The 23,649-nt window shown below is 35.8% G+C and overlaps 1 protein-coding gene across 1 annotated transcript; it reads right to left on the reverse strand.

Annotated features, from left to right (window-relative positions):
- Positions 1-5,583: 5,583 nt before the first annotated feature.
- On the reverse strand, positions 5,584-13,314 carry LOC140172646 (UDP-glucuronosyltransferase 2C1-like). Its single transcript, XM_072195780.1, is given in 6 exon segments — positions 5,584-6,809; positions 8,197-8,416; positions 9,762-9,831; positions 9,834-9,977; positions 10,917-11,762; positions 12,390-13,314. Coding segments are annotated over 6 exon segments (2,436 nt in total). The 5' UTR covers positions 13,266-13,314; the 3' UTR covers positions 5,584-6,529.
- Positions 13,315-23,649: the final 10,335 nt, after the last annotated feature.

Raw genomic sequence — 23,649 nt, forward strand, 5'->3', positions numbered from 1 at the left:
AAATATTAACACACCAATAATAAACTTAATAATGCACTAAAGTGGATAAAACTAAATGATAGATGCAAAATCAACTTCTCGATTGACTTTTTTACGTGTTTGAGAAACCTCGGTCCATCTTTTCTATCATCTCAATTTGAATTTGTTCATGCTTGCTAGTCATATGCATATTACCAGGTATTATACATCAAATACTCTTGTTGGACCAAAATGTAATTCAAATTCAGGCAAGCGTTCATTTTATATCAGAGCTGTTAATACTTGGAATGGAATTGCACCTCAAATCACCAAAGAATTAAATAATATGTCTTGGTATCAATGCAAAGCACAAACGAGTGTAACTTGGGTTCTTTTCCCCAATTGTTCTTTTTATCGGAACATTTTTACTTTGGCTCACTTTGGCTTAGTATTTTGTATAATATTTTCCATGTAACCAATATTATGTTATTGATTTACCATGTGCATAATAATGAAAATTTACCTTTTATCAATATGTATTATAGTATTATAATAATACCAATTAATTTATAATAGTGTGAGGGCTTCAATAAAGAAAGATTATTATTATTAAAATACATTTATGATTTCTTTTTATCTAACTTGCCTTTGAGCGTTGCAATAGAGAATGGATGATGATGCCATACTCCAGTTACTGTTCATTTTCCTATACACAATACACAGTGCTCTCACCATTGAGATGTGACCTCTACAAACAGTGTGTGTTAGAGGTATAGGGCATTTCCTAGTTAACGTCACTGTGTGAAAAATAACCGGCTAATATTTATTATACTCTCTGAAATTCTAGGAAATATAGTTTTGTAACATGTCGAAAATTTTTAGCCAATTTAATTATTTGGAAATATTCGCACTTTTAGTAAGTAGGGCACGGCATGGCCTGCAACATACCCTGTGTAAATCGAATGTAACTTTTAGTGACTATCACTCACTTGTAGACCGCTCTCTTCCGAAGGGCATTAAAGCTAAACCACTTGACGGATATTTTTTGTACTTACTGTCAATCAAGAATAATGTATACATTACATGTAGGCTAAAAACTGAGTATGTGGGGCATCTGCAAATGTTCGTACCTTCCTGATATGTAAATGACAGATAACAGCAAAAACAGCTCCCATATATGTCCATAACTTTGGTCAATGCAGCGAGTCAGGGAATTTCAAGTGGGTGATTATTGATTGGCAAGTGCCATATTTGGGCATAAGTGCAGTCCACCATTCAATGTGTCATTGTGAAGGATAGACTAGACTTTATCGATTGATTTTGTTGGAATAGTTCCTGTTAACCAGGTTTAAGTACTGCAAAAGTCGAATCATGTTTGCTGTGCAGTATAGCTCACCATTGAAATGAAATTCAGCCCTTTTTTGAAGGAAAAACCTTAAAACTACGGAGCCATATTTACGAAGGGGGAAGTTTGTTGCAACCCCCCAATTTTCAACAGTTATATACCGTTATATTTGGCACCAATGTAAAGCTATGGGTCTCTTCTATCCAGTGATATCAAAATAAGTACAAACATTCCCCCAAATAATGTCGCTATGTCGTCATAATGTGAGGACGCCCATGTAAATTTGATAAATTATGGCTATGTACAAAAGCATAGGGAAAATTGAAAAATGCGATTTTCACCGAAATTTCTCCTCAATACAAAAGCAAATGATTATTTCAACCTAACTAACAAGTAAAAAGTCAGTAGCTTTTGGAATAAAATTACAACAGCTAAATGAAAACCAATGATAGGCCTCACCAACACCACCACCCCCCCCCCCCCCCATCCATGGTGATCTTTGACGGTCGGTCCTAACCCCGGACAAGGTGCTGGGGTAAAAATTTTATCACAAAAATAAGACCAAAGGATGAATTTACGGTTAGCTAAGGTCATTTAGTCGTAAAGTGTGCGGTTTTTTTATGAAGGATACAAAGGGGGGGGGGGGGGGGGTAACCCTCCTGTGTAGTTCGAGAGTTAATAAAGAACCATTCAAAGGTTCTACGTAGAAAATTGAAAAAATCTTTAGCCAAGAAAATAATTTTATAGAACCCAAACGGTTCACACTGTTCACTTGTTAAAACTTTGAGTCCTTGAATTAATTAATTAGAAAGTCCCTAGGTCTATTTAAATCTTTCAGGTTCATTGTAGAACCTTTTAAGGTTCTTTATAGAACCTTATCATTGTTTAGGGCGATGCATACGGAACAAAAAAAGTTGCACCTTTACAGTGTTGTCTTAATACTAACGGGGGTTGAAACCCCGGTTCAACCCCCGTTTGGATTTCTCGATTAATGTTGTGTGTATCAACATCATTTACGGAATTACCTGTGACTTTCAAATGAATGTGCGCCCACAAAAATGTACAATGGGCCAAATATTGAGTTTTGGCCAAAAAAAAAAAGAAAGAAGAAGAAAAAAGAAAGAAACCGCACCATAGCTGAACCACATTCATATAGTTTGACTACAAAAACGATTCTCTTATAAATGCATCTACACACAGTTTCCACCTCGATACACCCGAGCACACAGATATTTCCAGCACAGCGAGTCTAGTCTAGTACGCATTCTGTGTTATACTACATGGTTGAGTGTATAGTATCATAAGATTTGTGTGAGATCTAGTGGAAAATAGGATTCTGTGATTGGTTTTTGTCCAAATCTCAAGTGTTACCTTCATCCAATCAGAATTTGTTTTATATCAAACGAAACCTAACACTTCCCCCTAAAATGTGGTAAATCTGTTGAAATTCTCAGCACAATTTTTGACCAAAATGTAGGTTTTAAAAGTCAAAACCTGAAGTGTCCCTTGCAATATTTTTGAAATTTTATGTCATTATATAAAATAGCAGATTAGTGAATATTCTGAAAGTTAATAAAATACATGTATCAGGCCTGTCAACTTTTTGGAATTGCTTGGCGAGAGACAGGGGCGTACCGGGATTTGCCGATTCCAATGTTCATTTTGAACCATGATTATTTGAGCCACGGCGCTCGAGAATGTAAAAAAAGGGGGGTAGGAACAACAAATTATTCATGACGATGCGTGAGATTTTACTCATTTTCCAGCTTTTTGCGTGAGATTTACTACCTAGGCGTGAGATTATACTACCTTGGCGTGAGACCGTGAGAAAGTGACCCAATGCGTGAGACTCACGCCCAATGCGTAAGACTTGACAGCCCTGCATGTATGGTTTATAGTGTAGTTTGGTATGGACGGGTCTCTGAATCGTCACTTTAAAGCGCTCAAAAACGGTCAGTATTATATCAATAAAAAAGAACCAAAGATCAAAATGAGTCGTATCCAACGAAGTACGGCCGGTTATCTGGTTATCACTGAGGGTCACTGACTTCTACCTACTCTAGATACCGACTCTAGCAATTATTATGGATGTTAAAAGCTCAAAATACGTTGCGATTATACCCAAACTTTGGATGTCCAAGATGCGATCTTTAGCCTATTTTGAGCCTCTTGGTCATTCATAATAAGCAGCTATGTCATTTGCACCATTTACTTAGTTCTTTATATAAATGTACAAATGTAAGAATTACTCTATCAGTAAGCTTTTTAGTAACAAATGGAAGCTTTAATACTTTGGTCATCAGCCCTTTTAACATGATACTGATTAAAGACATGAATAACAAGAATATAAAATAAGAAAGCTGGTACTTTGAAGTATGCACAAATAGATAACAAACGCGATGAAGTACTAGAAGTACGAGGTGTACGACGACCAATCATCCATTTAAACATATTATTGTTGTGGACCAAACATTGGATTGCTATTGCCAGAAATATTAACAACAATGGGGATTTGACCCCATTTGGTCTAATACCATTTGGTCTAATATCCATTTTGTCTATATCCATTTCGTCTAAACCCATTAAGTCCATATCCACTGCGTCCAATAATCATTTGGTCCTGTAACCATTTGGTCCGATAACCATTTGGTCCGATAACCATTTAGTCTAATAACCAATAAGTCTAAAACCATTTAGTCTAACAACCATTTGGTCTAATACCCATTTGGTCTATAACCAATAGGTCTAATAGCCATTTGGTCTAATTCTCATTTGGTCTACAAACCATTTTGTCTTACAAGCATTTAGTATATTAATAAATAGATGAAATGGTATTAGACTAACTGGTTATTAGACCATACGAGTATTAGACCTAACGGTTATTAGACCATATGGGAATTAGACCAAATGGTTGTTAAAGAAATATTAGACCAAATGGTCATTAGACTATATGGTTAGTAGACATACCGGTTATTAGACCAAACAATATTAGACTAAATGGACATTAGACTATATGATTATTAGACTAAGTGGCAATTAGCCTTTCTGGTAATAGACCAATTGAATATAGACTAAACGGAAATTAGACGAAATGGTATTAGACCAAATGGCAATAGACCACAACAATAATCTAAAATAGTTTTTTAATATTTCTGGCAAAAGAAATTTTAGTTTTTTCTATATGGTATCAGAATTATTAACTACAACAAGAATTATGGAAACCATAGGCCCCTCTCAAAAATATAAAATGCTGGGAATTTTAAAAGGAAGCATAAGAAGCCTTACAGTATTTTGTGAAACCCATAAACTTATCTTCACTAGTCTTTATTTTACGATTTTACACAAGTACACATAATTTGTGACCCGATGAAGCAAAATGAAGACAATGATAATACATTACAAAAATGCAAAAAATATTTTACTCAAAACTGAGTAAAAATGTCACAGCTTAACAGTTGAGTAAAAAATTACTCAACATTGAGCTGATATAGGTCACAACTCAACAAATGAGTAAAACATTACTCAACATTAAGTAATGTTTTACTCATTTCGTCGGCCGTATCACATACTGACGTATTTGCTAAATACGCATTTCGAGAAAATCGAACTTGAAAATCTAGCGATTTTTATTTGCTGCATAATCTTGATTAAAATATTATTGTCGATTAAAACCAGTTTAACAGTAATGCAAATATACCATATTTTCAACATAATTCACTGATCACTATCAGAGCATACCTTATTCTGCAAAAAATCAATATTAAATAAAATACGTCACTATGTGAAAAGGACTAATGTCAATTTCCCCGTTCAAATGACAAATACGTCGCGCAAATACGTTAGTATGTGAAACAGTTGCGCAAATACGTCAGTATGTGAAAAGGACAAAACAGCAATTTTGCCGTACATTGACTGAGTCGCGCAAATACGTCGCGCAAATACGTCAGTATGTGAAACGGCAAATTCTACAAATTTCAGATACGATATACTGGGCTTGCGCAGTATAGGTGATCGCCAAATACGTCGTTATGTGATGCAGACATTTCAAGGTTGTGTAAATACGACATAATTAAATTAATTAATATCTTACTAATTAAGCCACTTTGAGGCATGATTTTTGGTGAATTTATAGAGTAGAACATAACAAACTAATATACCAATTTTCTCAAAAATGTTAAAAATGTCGAATACGTCAGTATGTGATGCGGTCGACGATTTGTTGAGTTGTGACATATATGAGCTCAATGTTGAGTAATTTTTTACTCAACTGTTGAGCTGTGACCTTTTTACTCGGTGTTGAGTAAAATATTTTTTGCAGTGTATTACTTATTCTTGAACATGTTGAAGGGCCACTACAGACCTTTTAGTGGATGTAGAATATTTGATACTACATATCTTCGTTGTTCAACCTACTACTCCCATTCTATGTTCAGCAATGTTGAACTTCTAACGAATATTTGATGACTTATATATTATATTATATATTTCCACCAAGCATTCGACAACATCGATTTAACGGCTTCAAAGATTTGTTAGAAGTTAAACATTACTGGAAATAGAATAGGAATAGATTAAATAATGAAAACATGTTACATCTAATATTCTACGTCAAATACTCACAATCTGTAGGGCATGTATGTGGAATGCATCATTAAAATCTTAATTGTTTTTAAACACCTAGTATGTCTTAGATCTTATTGTGATAGCATTACATATGAAAACATCTGAAAATTGACTTTTCGTGACATTTACCCCATTTTGCTTGATCGGATCAAATTACATTTGATATTGTGGCTACATTGCTGAATATGCCTAGTATCCGATAAAGTTACCTTAAAAAGAGCTACTTTCATCTATATACAAAAAGAAGAAGAAGAAGAAGAAGAAGAAGAAAAGCAAACACACAAACACAACAGCAATCAAACAAACCAAAACAACACCGTAGTGTTTAGTCCTTACATGGACAAGTCAGGAGAGTCTGTCAGCTAATGTGATAATCCTTTTCATTTCAGAAAATTCTTATTTAAAATCAGCCGCGTTTTAAAATGGCAACGAGTTAGGGACGGCTTCCGAGCTCAACCGCCGATTCCATCCGTTTGGAGCCGATTTCTATTGTTCTAAGCAATGGAACGCGGTTCAACTGCTATCAGCCACCGGTGATCTAGTTTTTAAGCCGTTCCTTATAGGTCGATGTATGAAAAAAGGGAATCTTTACAATTTAATATCTTACTCCTTTTTAACCTTTTTAGATGAACCGCATAAAAGCCGTAAGGTAAACCGACAACAAGTTATAAGCAAACCTACGAATAAAACTATACACCCAATAATAAATGCCCAAACGTCTATCAAATGATACTGTATAAAGGTTAAATCATGTGCTGCTGATCGTAGATGCTTCGTGCCATTGTGTCTTGCAGCAAACTCGGCCCAGTCGGCAGCTCGTTGAGCAGGAGTCTTGGGATCATCGCGAAATATCGCAGACAATTTTACCACGTTGGATTTAAAGCTGTTAAAAAGAAAAGAACAACGTTTGATAATAATGAAACACCTGTTTTAATACATATTTGTATAGCAATGCATATCGGTAATAATAAATAAGGTTGGGTTGAAACCTTTCTTTGAGGATATCCAGAATCTTCACATTTACTCTCTGCATCTAGAGAGAAATGTTATTTTCAAGTAATAGTGAAATAGGCAAGTATGCCTAACCATTTTGTCGCAGTTTTCCGCTGTAGCAAAATGTGCCGTAGGGACAAAACGTGGAGAAGAATAACATAGCCGCGAAGGAAGCTATAGACGTTACATTTTCCCCTTCCCATCATGCGCTATTTCAGGGAGTTTGACGTATCAACCTCATAGATCATGTGGTTCTGATGGAGTTTGCAATTATTTTGTCTTAATATGGGCATACTGATTCCATATATGTGGATATATCGTAAAGTCCATCGATGTTACTAATTATGTAATTATTAAATACGCGAGTGATGAAGTTATAGAACGATTAGTTTTCACCTCTATGTCTAAAAAACTTTCAGTAACAGAAAACTTTTTCCTGACGATCCCATGTCGTTAACGCCTAGAAAAAGTTCTTTCTTTTGCCTCCGAAAGGTATTAGTCATCGTACGCTATTACTCGCGATTCCCTTTACCGATGAAAACACAAACCGAAATGTCCGTATTCCAGAATGTAATGAACAGAACTCTATACATCCCCGGGGAAATGATTTTTTGCGACACTCGATAACCGAAAATCGCAATGGATAACCGAAAATCACAGAGGATAACCGAAAATCACATAGGACAACCGCAAATCAGAGGATCACCGTAAATTGCAGAGGATAACCGCAAATCACGGAGGATAACTGGAAATCGCAGAGGATAACCGAAAATCGCAGAGGATAACTGAAAATCACAGACGATAACCGTAAATCGGAGAGGATAACCGTAAATTGCAGAGGGTAGCCGCAAATCAAAGCGGAGGTTGAGAGCTGTAAACGCAGTGCTTGTCGCAGCGCTTGACACATCGTAAATCGCAGCAGATAACCGAATATCACAGAGGATAACCGAAAATCACACAGGATAACCGCAAATTGCAGAGGATAATCGAAAATCACAGAGGATAACCACAAATCACAGAGGATAAACGACAATCACAGAGGATAACCGCAAAATCACAGAGGATAACCGACAATCACAGAGGATAACCGCAAATTGCAGAGGATAATTGTAAATTACAGCGGATAACCGTAAATCGCAGAGGATAACCGAACATCGCAGCGGAGAGTGAAAACAAAACAATGGACTATATCGCGCAGCACTACAGCACGCAAAACAATGGACTATATTATACACATTTACACTGGCCTTTACAGAGTTCCATATCTATGTATTTACCTTTCATCACCAAGCACGGTATTTATAGCATCCAGGAGTTCTTTACTAGTCAGCGTCCTTATATCTAGTCGGAGTCCTATGCCTCTAGAAGCTACACGTTGAGCGTTGTCAAACTGGTCGAAGAAAATTGGTATACAGATGATTGGTACACCGTGGTAGAGTGCCTCGAAGATGCCATTAATGCCACATTGGTAAATGAGAAGTCGAGTCTTGGGATGACCTGAGAACAGAATATCCATGTACAGAAAATATCAACCAAGAGACAGACATATAATGATTACAAAATAAAATCTGTGTATTCATACAGAGTTCACAGTACAAAGACGTCCATACAAAGAAGTCCATACTTCTCAAATGTCTAAAAGCCAGCTAATGAAAATATAAAGTAATAATTCATTAGTCCGCATAATTTGCGTTGGCGTAAAAGAATGCCATAAGAGAGAAAATTTCAAAAAAGAAATAAAAAACATTGCTTTAATTCATAAATTTGGTGCGTCATTAGAGGAGATGGTAAAACTCAAACGCCATTTAAGGTTAACAACTATTTTGAACTGTTGCGATTTGGTAGTTCACAGCATCTTGCGAATGGTAGTGAACTTTGGCAAAACTTGCATTGATCATTTCATAGCGAGTGTATAGAAGAATTCAAATATCACAGATATACTTTTGTAGGTCCTGTGGTTCTTGAGTTATGTTGTGAATAGGGCTGAAACAACAACAGTTTTGTCAAACATGCATAACTCATTGACAACAATAAAGTTTTTAAAGTATATGATTTGTAGAACGAACTTTTGCAAAACATCAAAGTGTTATTTTTCAATAATATATTGATTAAGATAATGAAAATCGATATTTTGGCTGCTTCGACCAAACAATACCGCGTATACCCTTAAACTACTGCTTACCATTTTGATGATAGGAACAAAGTGTGCATATTCAAAACAGGTTATCACAATTAATGTGATCGGACGCTAACACACGCAAATTTCTTTATTATTATGTTCTCCTAATCTTCCTTCACATACCTTGAACAGAGTTTAAGATCCAATAATATTCAACACGTGGACTCAACATGCTCCACAGCAAACATTTTTAAACAGGTTATATTATATTTTGAGTTGAGGTTTATACAAAAATGTTTTAATAACATTAAATGTCGGGTTAATATGATGTAAAGGTCTTGAAAACGTTTAAAAGCGTTTTGTATGAAAACACACTACTATAACTACCGCCAAATAATTTGTCAACACTTAAATAATATTATGTTAGTATATGCAGTAGGTTATCAACAACGGCCTTTTCTAACCTTTTGTGAATGATGTAAAATATATATTTGGTGTTTGCTGGGTCACCACTTTTTCCTAACATGTTTTTTTTGTCAAAAATATTTGTCTCCCATTCTTTTAGTCAAAGAAACTTTGTTCAAAAATAAAAAAAGTCCGACAAATTTTGACATGTTTTTCATTTTTTTATTGGTCTCGATAGGAAAGTTAACCGTCTCGTCCAATATTTTCAAAAATAATAGCTCGACCAAAAATGTTTATATCAGTATTACGTTTACCTACCTAAAAGATCATTTTGGGGTATAACATCCATCATTTTGACATTGGACGGTATTCTTTGGGGTTCTTTCCTCGACGTTTCCAGATGACTTTCTGTGATACTTGTGAAATAGCCTCGCCAAACATATCCGCCATAGATTGCTCAGTTATAGAACAGTAACTCCCTAAGGAGAAGATGATCACACCATCTTCGGAACTTTGCACGAACGATTCTAGTTCCTGTAATGTAAAACAATGAAAATGTGATCATTAGTAGGTGTATTGCGCCTTCATTCTAGTTCAGGTTGTATGGTATGATACAATGTGGGCGACAGCATCTATCCAGCACATTATCATCAAGAGCATACTCCCAAACTTCCCTCAATATGGAATAAACAGCACTATTGTATCGTAAGTAAGTTACACCAAGTAAATACAAGTCTCCTACACCCTGGGAGAAAAAAATCAGTGTTTCAAACGAGGAAACGTGCAATACGACTGAATTAAATCCATTAGAAAAGGCTTAAAACCCAACTATTAGGCCCTGATTCATATTTAATCCTCATTTAGGCCTGGGAAATAGATTGTCTGTGAAAAATGAGCAGGATCTGACTTTTTATTACAATTTGGCTAAACTTTCAAAATGTGTTACATTTCAGAAGCACCAAGCTATTCGTAAGGTGGCATACGCTGTATGGGCTATAGGGTGATCTAGTCGGCATTTTTCTGGAAAAAAATGCTGGACTCCGTATATAATTTCTACAATAGATGACTTCATCTGACCTTCGACTTGCAGAAAGGGTAAGTTTTGAAGAACTGAGTCGCTCTGGAGTCAAGAAAATGACGTTTTCCTGGACCCTGTTTATACAGAAAGTCAATGGGAGCTATTTACTGGTGTGCACCGTAAGATGCTAGCTGTACTCTGGAAGTACAGAATACGGTACAAAATGGTGAAACCATCGCGTTTTAAACTCGGATTTGCTTCCGATATTCCAGGGTCTGGAAAAACACTGGGTTAAATTCTTATACATTCATAATTAGCGGTTGTTATAACTATCGCATATAACTTATTCTCTGTGTTACCCCTCTGCAAAAACGAGCAGTTTAAACTGCTTAGACGTTTTGTTATAATTAAACATAAAAAGTGTAACAAACGAACAAACAAACAAACAAACACACCTTTGGTAGTTGTTTTGCTGGTTTGGTTGTCAAACCACCAACCGGTACAACATGCGGCATCAGAGGTCTAGGAAATTCTAGAGCAAAATCTGCATTTATAAACCATAGTTCAGCATGTCCCAAAGTCTTGAATGTTGTGATATCAGGCTTAATGTTATATTTAATTTTAAATTGATCATAATGTGAATACATACGCCTATTCATGTACAAATTCATTGACACGGTTAGTGTATTTGTAACCCGTTCCATAAAGTTCATTTTTTGATCTAATCCGGTTATCATATCTGGTATAAACGCTGGATCTGTTGGACAAGCATTGACTTCAGACATTATTGACATACTGATGGAAGCAGGGGTTAACAGCGCGAATGGAACATCTAAATACTGCGCAACCAAACCTACGCATATATACCAAAAATCTCCGATTATCAAATCAAATTTTTGTCGTCGAAGGCGATCAAGTACATTGGTATCTATTAGAATGGATTCACACTGGTCACGCATCAAATCTTCAACCAAAGAGTTGGTTTTTAATAGTGACATTAAATCTCCGTATAAGGAAACGTGAACAATGTCAGCCAATAAACTCTGAAAACGTTCTTCAGTTACTAACGACTTGTAAACGTAAATGCTGAACAAATCTGCATCATCCCGTTGAGTTCCGTCACTTGCGTACATATCGCTGACAAGCACAGTAACATTGTTGCCTCTATGTGCCAATTCTCTACCAATTGCAGTTGCAACATAGTAATGACTTCCACTGCCATCTCCACCAAGAATTAGAAAATCAAATCCATGAAGTGAAGGAAGGATAGGTAAAATAAGAATCAATCCTACTATTGTGTGCTGAAACAGTGACATTTTGCACGTTGACGGTGCTTTGGCGTTACGTTGTCAGTAACTTGTCATCCAGGGCGCGGCATAAATGCCTAAGCCAATGGTGGATTAAATTCTGAACATAAAGGAGACACAAGTGATATGTTGCCCGAAATTAAATAAAACTTGACCTTTATATGATGTTCAGAACAGAGTCCGATATAAAAGATAATGATTGGGTGACGGCCAAGTATCAGTTATTGATCTCATGTACCTTCGTCCTTACGTAGTATATGTTGTGTGTATTGTGCCTGCATTAGTATCTAGTTATAACTTTAGGGGTTGGTCTTAAAAAGAAGGGAGTGCATATAGAAATTTAGATTCGAGGCATTCCGGAATAGAATTTGTTACTCTGAGTTTCATGCCTCTATGGAAAACGCATACTAATTTCTTTTTAAAATTGGAAGAACTGACTTGCAGTAGAGAATAGACGACAATGACAAAATGTCAGACAATCCCAAGTACTTTTAATGGTCATTTATTAGTAAGAGTCATTTAAAATCAACAGCTTTTATAGTTATACATAATATAATATCATTATTGTATTATTATAATATAATAATTATTATATTGTCATGACCATAGTAACAAATTTACCTCGTTTAGTGGGCTTGATGGTTTTGTTGTTAATCCTCCAACCGGCACCATGTTTGGCATAAAAGGCCGCGAGAAATCCAGCACAAAGTTAGTATTGACGAAAAATAATTCAGCTTTGCCTAAAGCCTCCATCGTGGACGATTCTGGTTCAATGTTAAGATCAACCTTTAACTGATCGTAAGGTGAGAAGCAACGTCTATACGCTATGAAATTCACACTTAGAATTAAAGTATTTGAAACACGTTCAATGAAATTCATTTTTGCATCAAGACCAGAAACTAGTTCGGGAATATATGCTGGATTTGTAGGACAAACATGGGCCTGAGATTGTAGTGACATGCTCACTGCAGTTGGCGACAGAAGAGCAAATGGAGTGTCTAGAAGTTGCGCCACCAGCGCGATGCAGGCCCACCAATGATCACCAATGATGAAGTCAAACTTTTGTAGCCGAAGTCGATGAACTATGGCTTCGTCAACCAGTATGGATTTGCATTGATCGAAAACCAAAACGTTACCTATTTCGATGACCTTTATCATTGAGATCATGTCACCATATATAGCCGTTTCAACTATCATTGTCATCAAATGCTGATATTCTCTCGCCGTTACCACAGACTTATAAACGATGAAATCAAATAGATGTGCATTATCGTCCTGGTTGGACGCCGAATCGGCATACATATCGCTGACAAGTATAGTGACATTGTTGCCTCTATAGACCAACTCTTTTCCTATCGCAGTTGCAACATAGTAATGACTTCCACTGCCATCTCCACCATGAATAAGAAAATCATACGCGTAAACCGAACGAAGTGTATAGAAACATATTACTTGCGACAACACCCCAGCTAATGACACAGTCAAATTCTTCATCATGCTATCCACCTGACCATTGAGACAATCTATACACGTGCAACAATTTGGTATGAGAAGTACGATATGCAGTGTATTAGGGGCTGTGCAATAATTATGAGCCCTGGTAGGAGGGTAAAATGGGGAGGGGGGTGGTACATTTTGGCGAGCCGAAAGGGTGGGGCAGGGGCAAGCAATTTTTGGCAAGCCGAGAGGAGGGCAAGCGATTTTTGGCACATATTCTTGGGGCGCCTTTATATAAAACGCTCTAAAAAGGCTTATGAAAACAGTACGGAAACGCTTAAATATGCAAATTTTTATGCTCGCTGAGCTCGCAACATGTATCTAAGGTTTGCAAATTGGCATCCCCAATATTTGGCATGTGCAAGGGGGGGCAAATATTTTTTGGCAGGCCGAGGGAGGGGAATGACAATGGCGGGCCGAGAAGGGAGAGGGCAAGCGATTTTTTTACGAGCCATTTGGAATTTTTACTCGGGGGTGGGGGGCTCATAATCATTGCACAGCCCCTTACCGGTATTACAGTATGTTCAGGTAAATTTGACACTTTAATATAGTTATGTTTAAAAATAAAAAACATTCGGTTTTTGGCAGATGAAGTAACATTAGGAATGTATCCACAAAAGGGGTCTTGGGAGCAAAACATTGGCCTGGGTGAACAAGAAAAAATGCCGTCTTTGGTAGTGCGGAAGGATGGGGGGGGGGGAACAAGAACAAATATGGGGTCCTGGGGGAAGTGGGTGGGGACAATAGAAATATAAGGTCATTGAAGGCAAACGGGGAAAATATCAGCGGGTGTTTGGGAGTGCACATCTTAATATCGAATACCCTCCGCGGTTATAGGCCTAAATTAGACCCTGTCAACTTAGCAGGCAAGCAAATGTGTTTGTTTCCATGAGCATTATTTATGAGTGTAATGTTTGAACTTATCATGCTTATAGCGCGAGGTAATGTATCTTACGACGTACCATTGTTTATGTTACCAAGTGTCTTTTTGGTATGTGTAATGTTTGGTGTTGATCCTTTCAAATATATCAAATATAAAGATTATGTACACCATGCAGACACTCTTTAATTACATCATTCATATACATATGCCCTTTCTTTTAGCGGGAGGGTTTCTCCAACGTTTTTAATGTCTGAGTGTTGCTCACCATTGAAATAAAATTCAGCCCTTTTTGAAGGAAAAACCTTAGAACTACGGAGCCATATTTACGAAGGGGGAAGATTGTTGCAACCCCCCAATTTTCAATTACATGTATAAACGTTATATACCGTTATACTTGGTACCAATGTAAAGCTGGGTCTCTTCTAACCAGTGATATCAAAATAAGTACAAACATTTCCCACATAATGTCGCTATGATGTCATAATGTGAGGACGCCCATGCAAATTTGGTAAATCATGGCTATGTACAAAAGCATAGGGAAATTGAAAAATGCGATTTTCACCGAAATTTCTCCTCAATATAAAAGTAAATGACTATTTCACCCTAACTAACTAAACTAGCTTTTGGATTAATTTTAATAAAAGCTATCATTGATTTTACCAACCCCCCATCTTTGGTAATCGTTGACGGTCTGTCCTACCCCGGATAAGGTGCTTGGGTAAAAATTTTATCAAAGAAAAAAAGCCCAAAGGATGAATTTACGATTATCTTCGGTCGTTTAGGCGTAAAGTGTGCGTTTATGACGGATAAAAAATGGGGGGTAACCCTCCTTTGTAGTTCGAGAGTTAATAAAGAACCATTCAAAGGTTCTTTGTAGAAAAAAGAAAAAAAAGATTCTTTAGCCAAGAAAATGGTTTTATAGAACCCAAACGGTTCACACTTCTCTTCACTTTTTAAAACTTTGCGATGAGTCCTTAAATTAATTAATTAGAAAGTCCCTATGTCTATTTAAATCTTTCAGGTTCATTGTAGAACGTTTTAAGGTTCTTTATAGAATCTTATCATTGTTTAGGGCGATGCATACGGAACAAAAAAAGTTACTACCAACGGGGGTTGAAACCCCCGTTTGGATTTCTCTATTAAAGCCATAACATTTTCAAACAAAATAGATTAGCATTTCTTTGCCATAAAATGTTAGCTTTTACTGTCAGATATATCCCTTTTATTTTGAGCCGAACAACTACGGCAAAGCAAAGAAAATTGGAATTTACTACCAGCGCACATGTCGCCAATACGTACCACTCCTTCGGTCATGTTGTGGTACGCCCTTTTTTGTGTATATCACCGTCCCGCACGCCGTGTACGTACTGTGTGTTATGAACATCGTGTATGCGTTCGACTAATAATTCCATCGTAATAATAAAGCGCCGATTCCGGCGTTTTATTCAAAATCTCGGATTTTGACAAAACTACAGCACCTAGAGTCTTGATTTTTGCAGGGTATATTGGTTTAATAAAGTACAATTTAATCGTGTAAAAAAGGAATTTCAAAAATTCAGTGAGGGCGTCTTCCTCAGCAAATGTTATAATATGGCTTTAATATTGTTTGTATCAACATCATTTACGGAATTAGCTGTGACTTTAAAATGTAAGTGCGCCCACAAACAATGTACAATGGGCTAAATATATTTGGAGTTTTGGCAACAAAAAAAAAAGAAAAAAAAGAAGAAAAAGAAACCGCACCATAGCTGAACCACATTCATATGGTTTGACTACAAAAGTGATTCTCTTATAAATGCATATACGCACAGTTTCCACATCGATACACCCGAGCACACTGATATTTCCAGCACAACAAGTCTAGTCTAGTACGCATTCTGTGTTATACTCTACGGTTGAGTGCATAGTATCATAAGAGCTGTGTGAGATCTAGTGGAAAATAGGATTCTGTGATTTTTTGTCAAAATCTCACATGTTACCTTTATCCAATCAGATTTTTAAAAATATCAAACGAAAGCTAACACTTCCCCCTAAAAACACTTTTCCCCATTTGGTCAACAGATAACGCAATTCAATGTTTAATAGCAAGGCGCATGTGGTAAAATCTCAGCACAATTTTTGACCAAAATGCAGGTTTTAAAAGTCAAAACCTCAAGTGTCCCTTGCAATATTTTTTCAAATTTTATGTCATTATATGAAATAGCACACTTATAGTGTCCATATACTAGCTTTATTTTAATGAGCAATGGCCAATTCTCTTCAAATTGCAAATCTTGTGCAAAAAGTTTTTCCTGCTTTGTCATACGGTTGTAAATTCAATGAACTATGACTTTGCTGAAGAGCGCTTATAAATTGATATGGTAAGTTAGTAAGTAAGCAAGTAACATACATTAATATTGAATGATACCATTTCATGGTTCAGCAAAAAACAAAAACAGAACAAAACAAAACAAAACAAAAACCCGTGCAAACATGCGACTTTTGGTCTGATATGATATGGTCATGTTTTTTGAGGTGGGACCCAATTGTGTCACATCTTGCAATTTGTCAAAAATCAACTCCTTTTTGTATTTCTGATTATATTTCAAAAAGTTTTCACCCAAACTAGTAAAAGTATACATTTTTAGAAAGCATATATTGTCATGATTGCAAATCTGTAAAGTTTGAATGGATATACAGGGTGTAGCAAAAAATATACAGGGTGATTCCATTGAAAAATACCGAAAAAATTAAATTTCTTTACCGCCCCAATATTTCTACATAGTATATTAAATTGGCAAATGAACTTGATATTTGGAATGTACACAGTTAGTCCTTTCATTAAATGTATAGTTTGCACTATTTTTGTTAAGCCCATTGTGTTATACAGGGTGTGAAAAAAAGTTGTAAATTAATTTTTTTAATTTATGTAAAATTTCCCTAAGTGCCATTAAATTTGGAAGATATATTCAAAATAGTTTACAGAATTGCTATAATATCAAATTTAAATATCCAATTCCTATATAGGGTGTTCCAAAAATCAATATTCAGTGAATAATTAGTAACAAAAGGTACATGTACATGTACAATACATGTACAATTAGCCTACATCAATAAACTATTTAACAATAACCAGAGATCAATATGTCATCAGATTAAATCCTTTGACTGTAATAATCTCCTTTTAGAAGATTTATTTCATATTTCAAAGATAAAACAATATTGAAATTTATTTCATATGCATGCATGCAAAATTACAGCCCATTGTATTGTATGACCCACATTCCACTGCATTAATTAAAAGCTTGTTAAATCCTTAATTACTAAGTTCATTAAGATTAACTAGGCAATTATAGTTATAGAAAGTTAAAAAATAAGATTAACATTATGCAAAATGCATTTTTACTTCTACTAGGCAACAAAGTGCATAAATTTTATTAATGAACATCAACTTCCCATTGGAATTACACAGAGCTCCTCCGCTTCCGGCTCCTCCACTTCCGGCACCACCCCTGACTAATTAACTTAATTAAGCTGTTGTAATTAATTAATACATTTGTTTAATTGTATTTGTTATTAATTCATTAGATTAATAATTTATCTTCAAAATAAGACCAAAACCATTTGTTCATGATGAATTTTAGCAAAAATATAGGAATAAGTAGACAAAATGATTTAGCAAAATGTGACAGCACCACCTTTTTTAGGGTCCCAGTATAAAAAACATGACCATATACAAAATATTGAATGTTTGCTATAGCTATACGCTTTACAGCAATTTTTCAAACAAATATGCATTTAAACAAAAGGAAACAAGGTTTAAACATACATTTTCAATTTCTTATAGCCGGGTGAAATTTCAAGTTAGATCAATAATGGAATGAGGATGCAAATACGCTCCCTATGTCAGCGCAAGAAGCAAGGAAAAAAGAAGGTTAGTGGAATATGGCAAAGCACAAAACTGCAGGCTTTGGAGATCTGTCACCTTCTTACGCCTGAGAATACGTTGATATAGTGCAGTAACACCGGGTCGACAGTTCAGAAATCACATCACAGATCTCCTGAAGAGTGATCTATGATGACTTTTAGCATTACAGACAGGGAGCTGGCAGCACTGACTTTGCACCCTTAAGGTTAAATGCAATTGATTTTCAAGGCTTGATTCCAGAGGGCGTAAGTTAATAATGGAAACAGCCATGCAGAAAAGAATGAACTCACGCGTACAATAGTGTATCAATCTGAACTAGGGCCACGGACAAACCGCGGTTGATTGTGGGCAGCCGTTTTCGGCAATTTTCCTTTGGATTTTCTAAATTTTCAATTTTAAAATTATACTGGATGATATCTGTCGACTGTCGTGAATCAAATCAATGCTTCTATAGGCTATAATAGGCCTAGTATGCCTATTTACACCCTGATTATGCAATATATAGGCCTACAACAATAACTACAACAACAATAACAAAACCAACAACCCCGCCAACAACCAATATTTTGTTAATCTAATTTGTAAAAATATATTCATAGGCCGCGCCTAGACTAGTATAGCCTAAAAATTCCTGAATTATATAGGCCTAATGAAAAAAAACGGGCAAAAACAATCAATCGCTGCAGTCAGAAAGAAAGAAAAAAGAAAAAAGAAAAAAAGTGAGAGAAAAATAAAATAAAATAAAATGAATGGACAACATAGGGACTCGAACACGTACCAAAGTTTTGCAGCTCAAAACTATAGTGTTATATAGTATAACGTGAGTCCGACGCGCTAACCGATTGAGCCACTGAGGGGCACATGAAATTGATTGATCTCAAACTGACTATTATTGAATAGTGCATAACAGGCTCTTATGATAAACAAGCTCATTACCGCTGTAAATGTCGGAGGTATCGATGGCGAAACACCTCGTTTTTTGCAAAAGTAGCTTAAATTTGGAGTGAAATTTAAATGGTAAAGTAAGCGACAGACATTTGAGAAATAATGTAGGCAGTTAGAAATCAAAATTAACGTTCCACAATCCAGATATCGATAATGTAACATAACAGTGTTTTGTGGTACAAGATTCTCGAAAATTGTTCCCAAAAACGGGCTAATAAAATTTAATCGGTACTGTATTTGATTCTTCCCCATGGCAACATTATTTCTTTGGTCGATTTGTAGTACAATACAAAAAAGGAGAAAACAATCACTCGGCGTGGTTTTATACGGAGCGAACATTTGAAAAAAACTGCATGGAACGCGTTTTTGATCTTGTGAACATGGTGCGTAAAAATGATTTAAACGAAGGATTTTCAAACGGATTCTAAATTTAATTATAAACACACAAAAATAATGTAAAGATACACCCATGCACCAACATTTGACTCACTGCGATATTTGATTGCTGAGAAAACGCGGTTTTAGAGAACAACTTTATACGTCTTTTATACGTATTTTATACGTTTCTTCGTGTAACCTTAAGACTAAACCAAAGGTTCTTTAGATGGTACCAACCTCAGGGGGCATTCAACTTTAGAAGTGACGGATATGTGCGTACCAGCGTTCCGAAGTAGGGTCTATCGGTACATACGTACAAAACAAACAAAATGAAAAATATGTGTATAGGTGTAATATCGTATAATATAATGAAAAAGGGGGTTCATTGGGTATAAAATGTCAAAAAATAGTCATCAGGTAACAAGTTATGAAATAAATGGAGCAAAATTATATTTTCGTCCCAACTTTCCCAAATTTAGAATACAAATTTGCTGAAATAACAGAAAGTTTCTGCATTATTTTGTGACATTTTGATGATACAAATTTAGAAAAAAGAGAGTCGTTAGCTAGCAGGACCTAAATAATGGTCATCTTGCATGACTTTTATAAAAGGGGGTCATCGGGTATATTCGACTTCTATAAATGGGGCCTATTTACAGGCACAAAAGTTGAGTGCCCCCGGGACCAAAACACATTGAAGATGTTTCCAAGATTAAAAAGCCGCTTAAGGAGTCGGATAGCAACTTTTGCACAGTATTTTTGTGGGACATTAGAGCACATCAGACATATCGAATTGCATTCTGGATACGATGAATGTTCTTCTGAAATCAAATAATTTTGATGTATTGAAATTCGCGATATAATAAAATTTTATTAAATACCAATAATCGCAAAGACCACTTAATACGATCAGATGCAAACGATTGTCAAAGTTGATGTACTACGACGTAATAATAATACGTCATACCCCCTGGAATAGTGGATAATTATCCAGCAGTAAGAAAATCTTGAACAGAATACGCTTTTGAAATGGGAGCCAGTGGAGCTACGAATAATGGATACTATTTGACCCCGAGTACCAACAACATGGTGCTGCATTCTGGATTGGTTCAAGGGCGCATTACACCAAATCACTACGCGAAAGGGCAATGGTGATGAGTTCCGGTTAAAAGTATATGGCTACTGGAGACAATGTGGTGTCCCTAGGGACCATGTTCTTCGTGAGGTTGGCATGTTCTGATGTAAATGAAAGATGCTAACCTATAATAACTAAAATAGATATGATATTATACAAATCGATTTCACAAGAAAAGTAGGCCCTGTCCGAATTACTGCTAACGGAACAAGTTTTAATGCTAGTTTTGGCGTTGAAATAGCGGCGTTGCTTTTCAACATTTTTAATAAAAAACTGAATCTGCAAAGTTCACCAAAATTGAAGCTTAAATTAAAATTCAGACCTTAATTAATACAGGAATGACGTAAAAAAGTGAAAAAAATTGTCACGCGTGGTAGAAAACGCCGGTTAAAAAAGTTGATTTTACGTGCTTTTCAATGGAGAAGTTATTTGGTGGTCTTCAAGCTCGCTGACTTCACTCTGAGGCAAGCAGTTTGTTACAACAATCAAGTTTTTTTCAGAATCATCGTCCTTAAAGCGGAATTTGAGGTCATGAAAATCTCATGATTTGTTTATTATTTTGTTTGTTTACTTACTTGACTTGTTTGGAATAGCGGCTGAAATCAGTGGCATGTTCAGATTATATAATTATCATTATATCTCTTTCATACTGGTTGAGAAGTTAAATAATTTCTCAAATGTTCATTTTCCTATTATTTACTGTTTATGTTGCTCCCAATATGTTTGTCTTATTTTAAACTCGACACTGACCATAGTACAATGTTTCGACATATATTTTTTTTACATGTGTCCTCCTTTGAAATATGTTATGCCAGCGAAACAGTTGAAATATGTTTTGCCAGCGAAACAGTTGAAATATGTTATGCCAGCGAAACAGTTGAAATATGTTATGCCAGCGAAACAGTTGAAATATGTTATGGCAGCGAAACAGTTGAAATATGTTATGCCAGCGAAACAGTTGAAATATGTTATGCCAGCGAAACAGTTGAAATATGTTATGCCAGCGAAACAGTTGAAATATGTTATGCCAGCGAAACAGTTGAAATATGTTATGGCAGCGAAACAGTTGAAATATGTTATGCCAGCGAAACAGTTGAAATAATGTTATGCCAGCGAAACAGTTGAAATATGTTATGCCAGCACACAGTTGAAATATGTTATGCCAGTGAAACAGTTCAAATTTGAAATATGTTATGCCAGCGAAACAGTTGAAATATGTTATGCCAGCGAAACAGTTGAAATATGTTATGCCAGCGAAACAGTTGAAATATGTTATGCCAGCGAAACAGTTGAAATATGTTATGCCAGCGAAACAGTTGAAATATGTTATGCAAGCGAAACAGTTGAAATATGTTATGCAAGCGAAACAGTTGAAATATGTTATGCCAGCGAAACAGTTGAAATATGTTATGCAAGCGAAACAGTTGAAATATGTTATGCAAGCGAAACAGTTGAAATATGTTATGCAAGCGAAACAGTTGAAATATGTTATGCAAGCGAAACAGTTGAAATATGTTATGCCAGCGAAACAGTTGAAATATGTTATGCCAGCGAAACAGTTGAAATATGTTATGCCAGCGAAATAGTTGAAATATGTTATGCCAGCGAAACAGTTGAAATATGTTATGCCAGCGAAACAGTTGAAATATGTTATGCCACCGAAACATTTGAAATATTTTATGCCAGCGAAACAGTTGAAGCCGTATGGAACAGACTTCATTTGGCGAAATAGGTTAAATACAGGGTCATCGAGTATTGATTTACATTGTTCAAACACTCATCTAAATAAATATTAATCAGTAAATCAATTTGCAAACAATTTGTTCATCATGATCACGTGAGTGACATCTAATATTTGTGTGTAATGAATATACTGTAGGATTTGAATTCGCCATGTATGTGTATCTGAACCTATAAGCCTTGCTGTTGGGACCATCTTTCGTGACATACTGTTTTGAGATGAATGGTTATACCATTTTATGTACCAATTATATGTAATGAAGAGCTTTCTTTCAAAGCCCCTTACACCCACTTGCCCATTTTTGAGAACACATAAAAAAAATCATCAAAAAAATCACTGATATATGGGGGTTTGCAACAAAAACAGTTTTTGGCGGGATGCTTGGGTAGGATGAGCATCCCGCCAAAAACTGCTTTTGTTGAAAAACACCTTATATCAGTGATTTTTTTGATTATTTTTGATGTGTTCTCAAAATTGAACAAGTGGATGTAAGGGTTTTGAAACAAAGCTCTTCGTATGTTAAAATATACAATGCTAGAAAGCATAAAGAATATGCCCAAACCCGAAGTCAATATTGAGGGTGTACTAGAAGATATTAGGTTGTAACAATTAACTTTTTAATGAACATGTAGTATTGGTTGGGAGTGCCTATTTCTTTTCAAGAATATTTTTGTTCAAACTGAGGATCACAAAATCAAACAGAGCTTGTAAAGCCTCACCAGAAAATATATACTTAATATAGGGTGCGATGCTTGCTTCTATGTAGAAGGTTTAATTTCGTTCTGGTGTACCAGAACGAAATTTAAATTTGACGATATTGTTGCTAAACGAATTAATCTGCAAGACATTTTTGGCACATAAACATTATGTAGCCAGAGGTTTCCAGTGGTATAAAAATCTCAACATTTTTTGAAAAAGTGAGGTGATGATGCTGTGGAAAACATCGGTGTGAAAATTGTCTAGATTGCGGAGCTAGGACTTTGATCATTTACATTTCATAGTCCATCTTCATATCGTTATGATTAAACGGTCAACATTTTGACATCTTGGTTAAGTGTTCGAAGGTCGTTTAACGATAAAAAAGGTTTTGATAACATAATCTGCTCAAAGCGGAGTAAGCACATTTCGTTAGAAAATAAGCTTTGCCGAAAAAGTTGAACAAAAATCGAAGCCTCTTTCAAAATAGGCTCTTGTACTGCAACATTTGCATCAATGCTTCAGGTACTTCTGAAATAAATTACTATAGGGGGATGTCATTTTCTTCGACGGGGGGGGGGAGTCATGAGTATGTCGGTGACCGGAGTCAATTTTTTATGACCCCTATCGCGGGCTAAATTTTTTACGACCCCTATCTCGGGTCGAAAATTGTTATGACCCTCTTCCGCATACACAGAC

This window comes from Amphiura filiformis, chromosome 16 (genome assembly GCF_039555335.1).
Source record: "Amphiura filiformis chromosome 16, Afil_fr2py, whole genome shotgun sequence".
Taxonomy (NCBI): Eukaryota; Metazoa; Echinodermata; class Ophiuroidea; order Amphilepidida; family Amphiuridae; genus Amphiura; species Amphiura filiformis.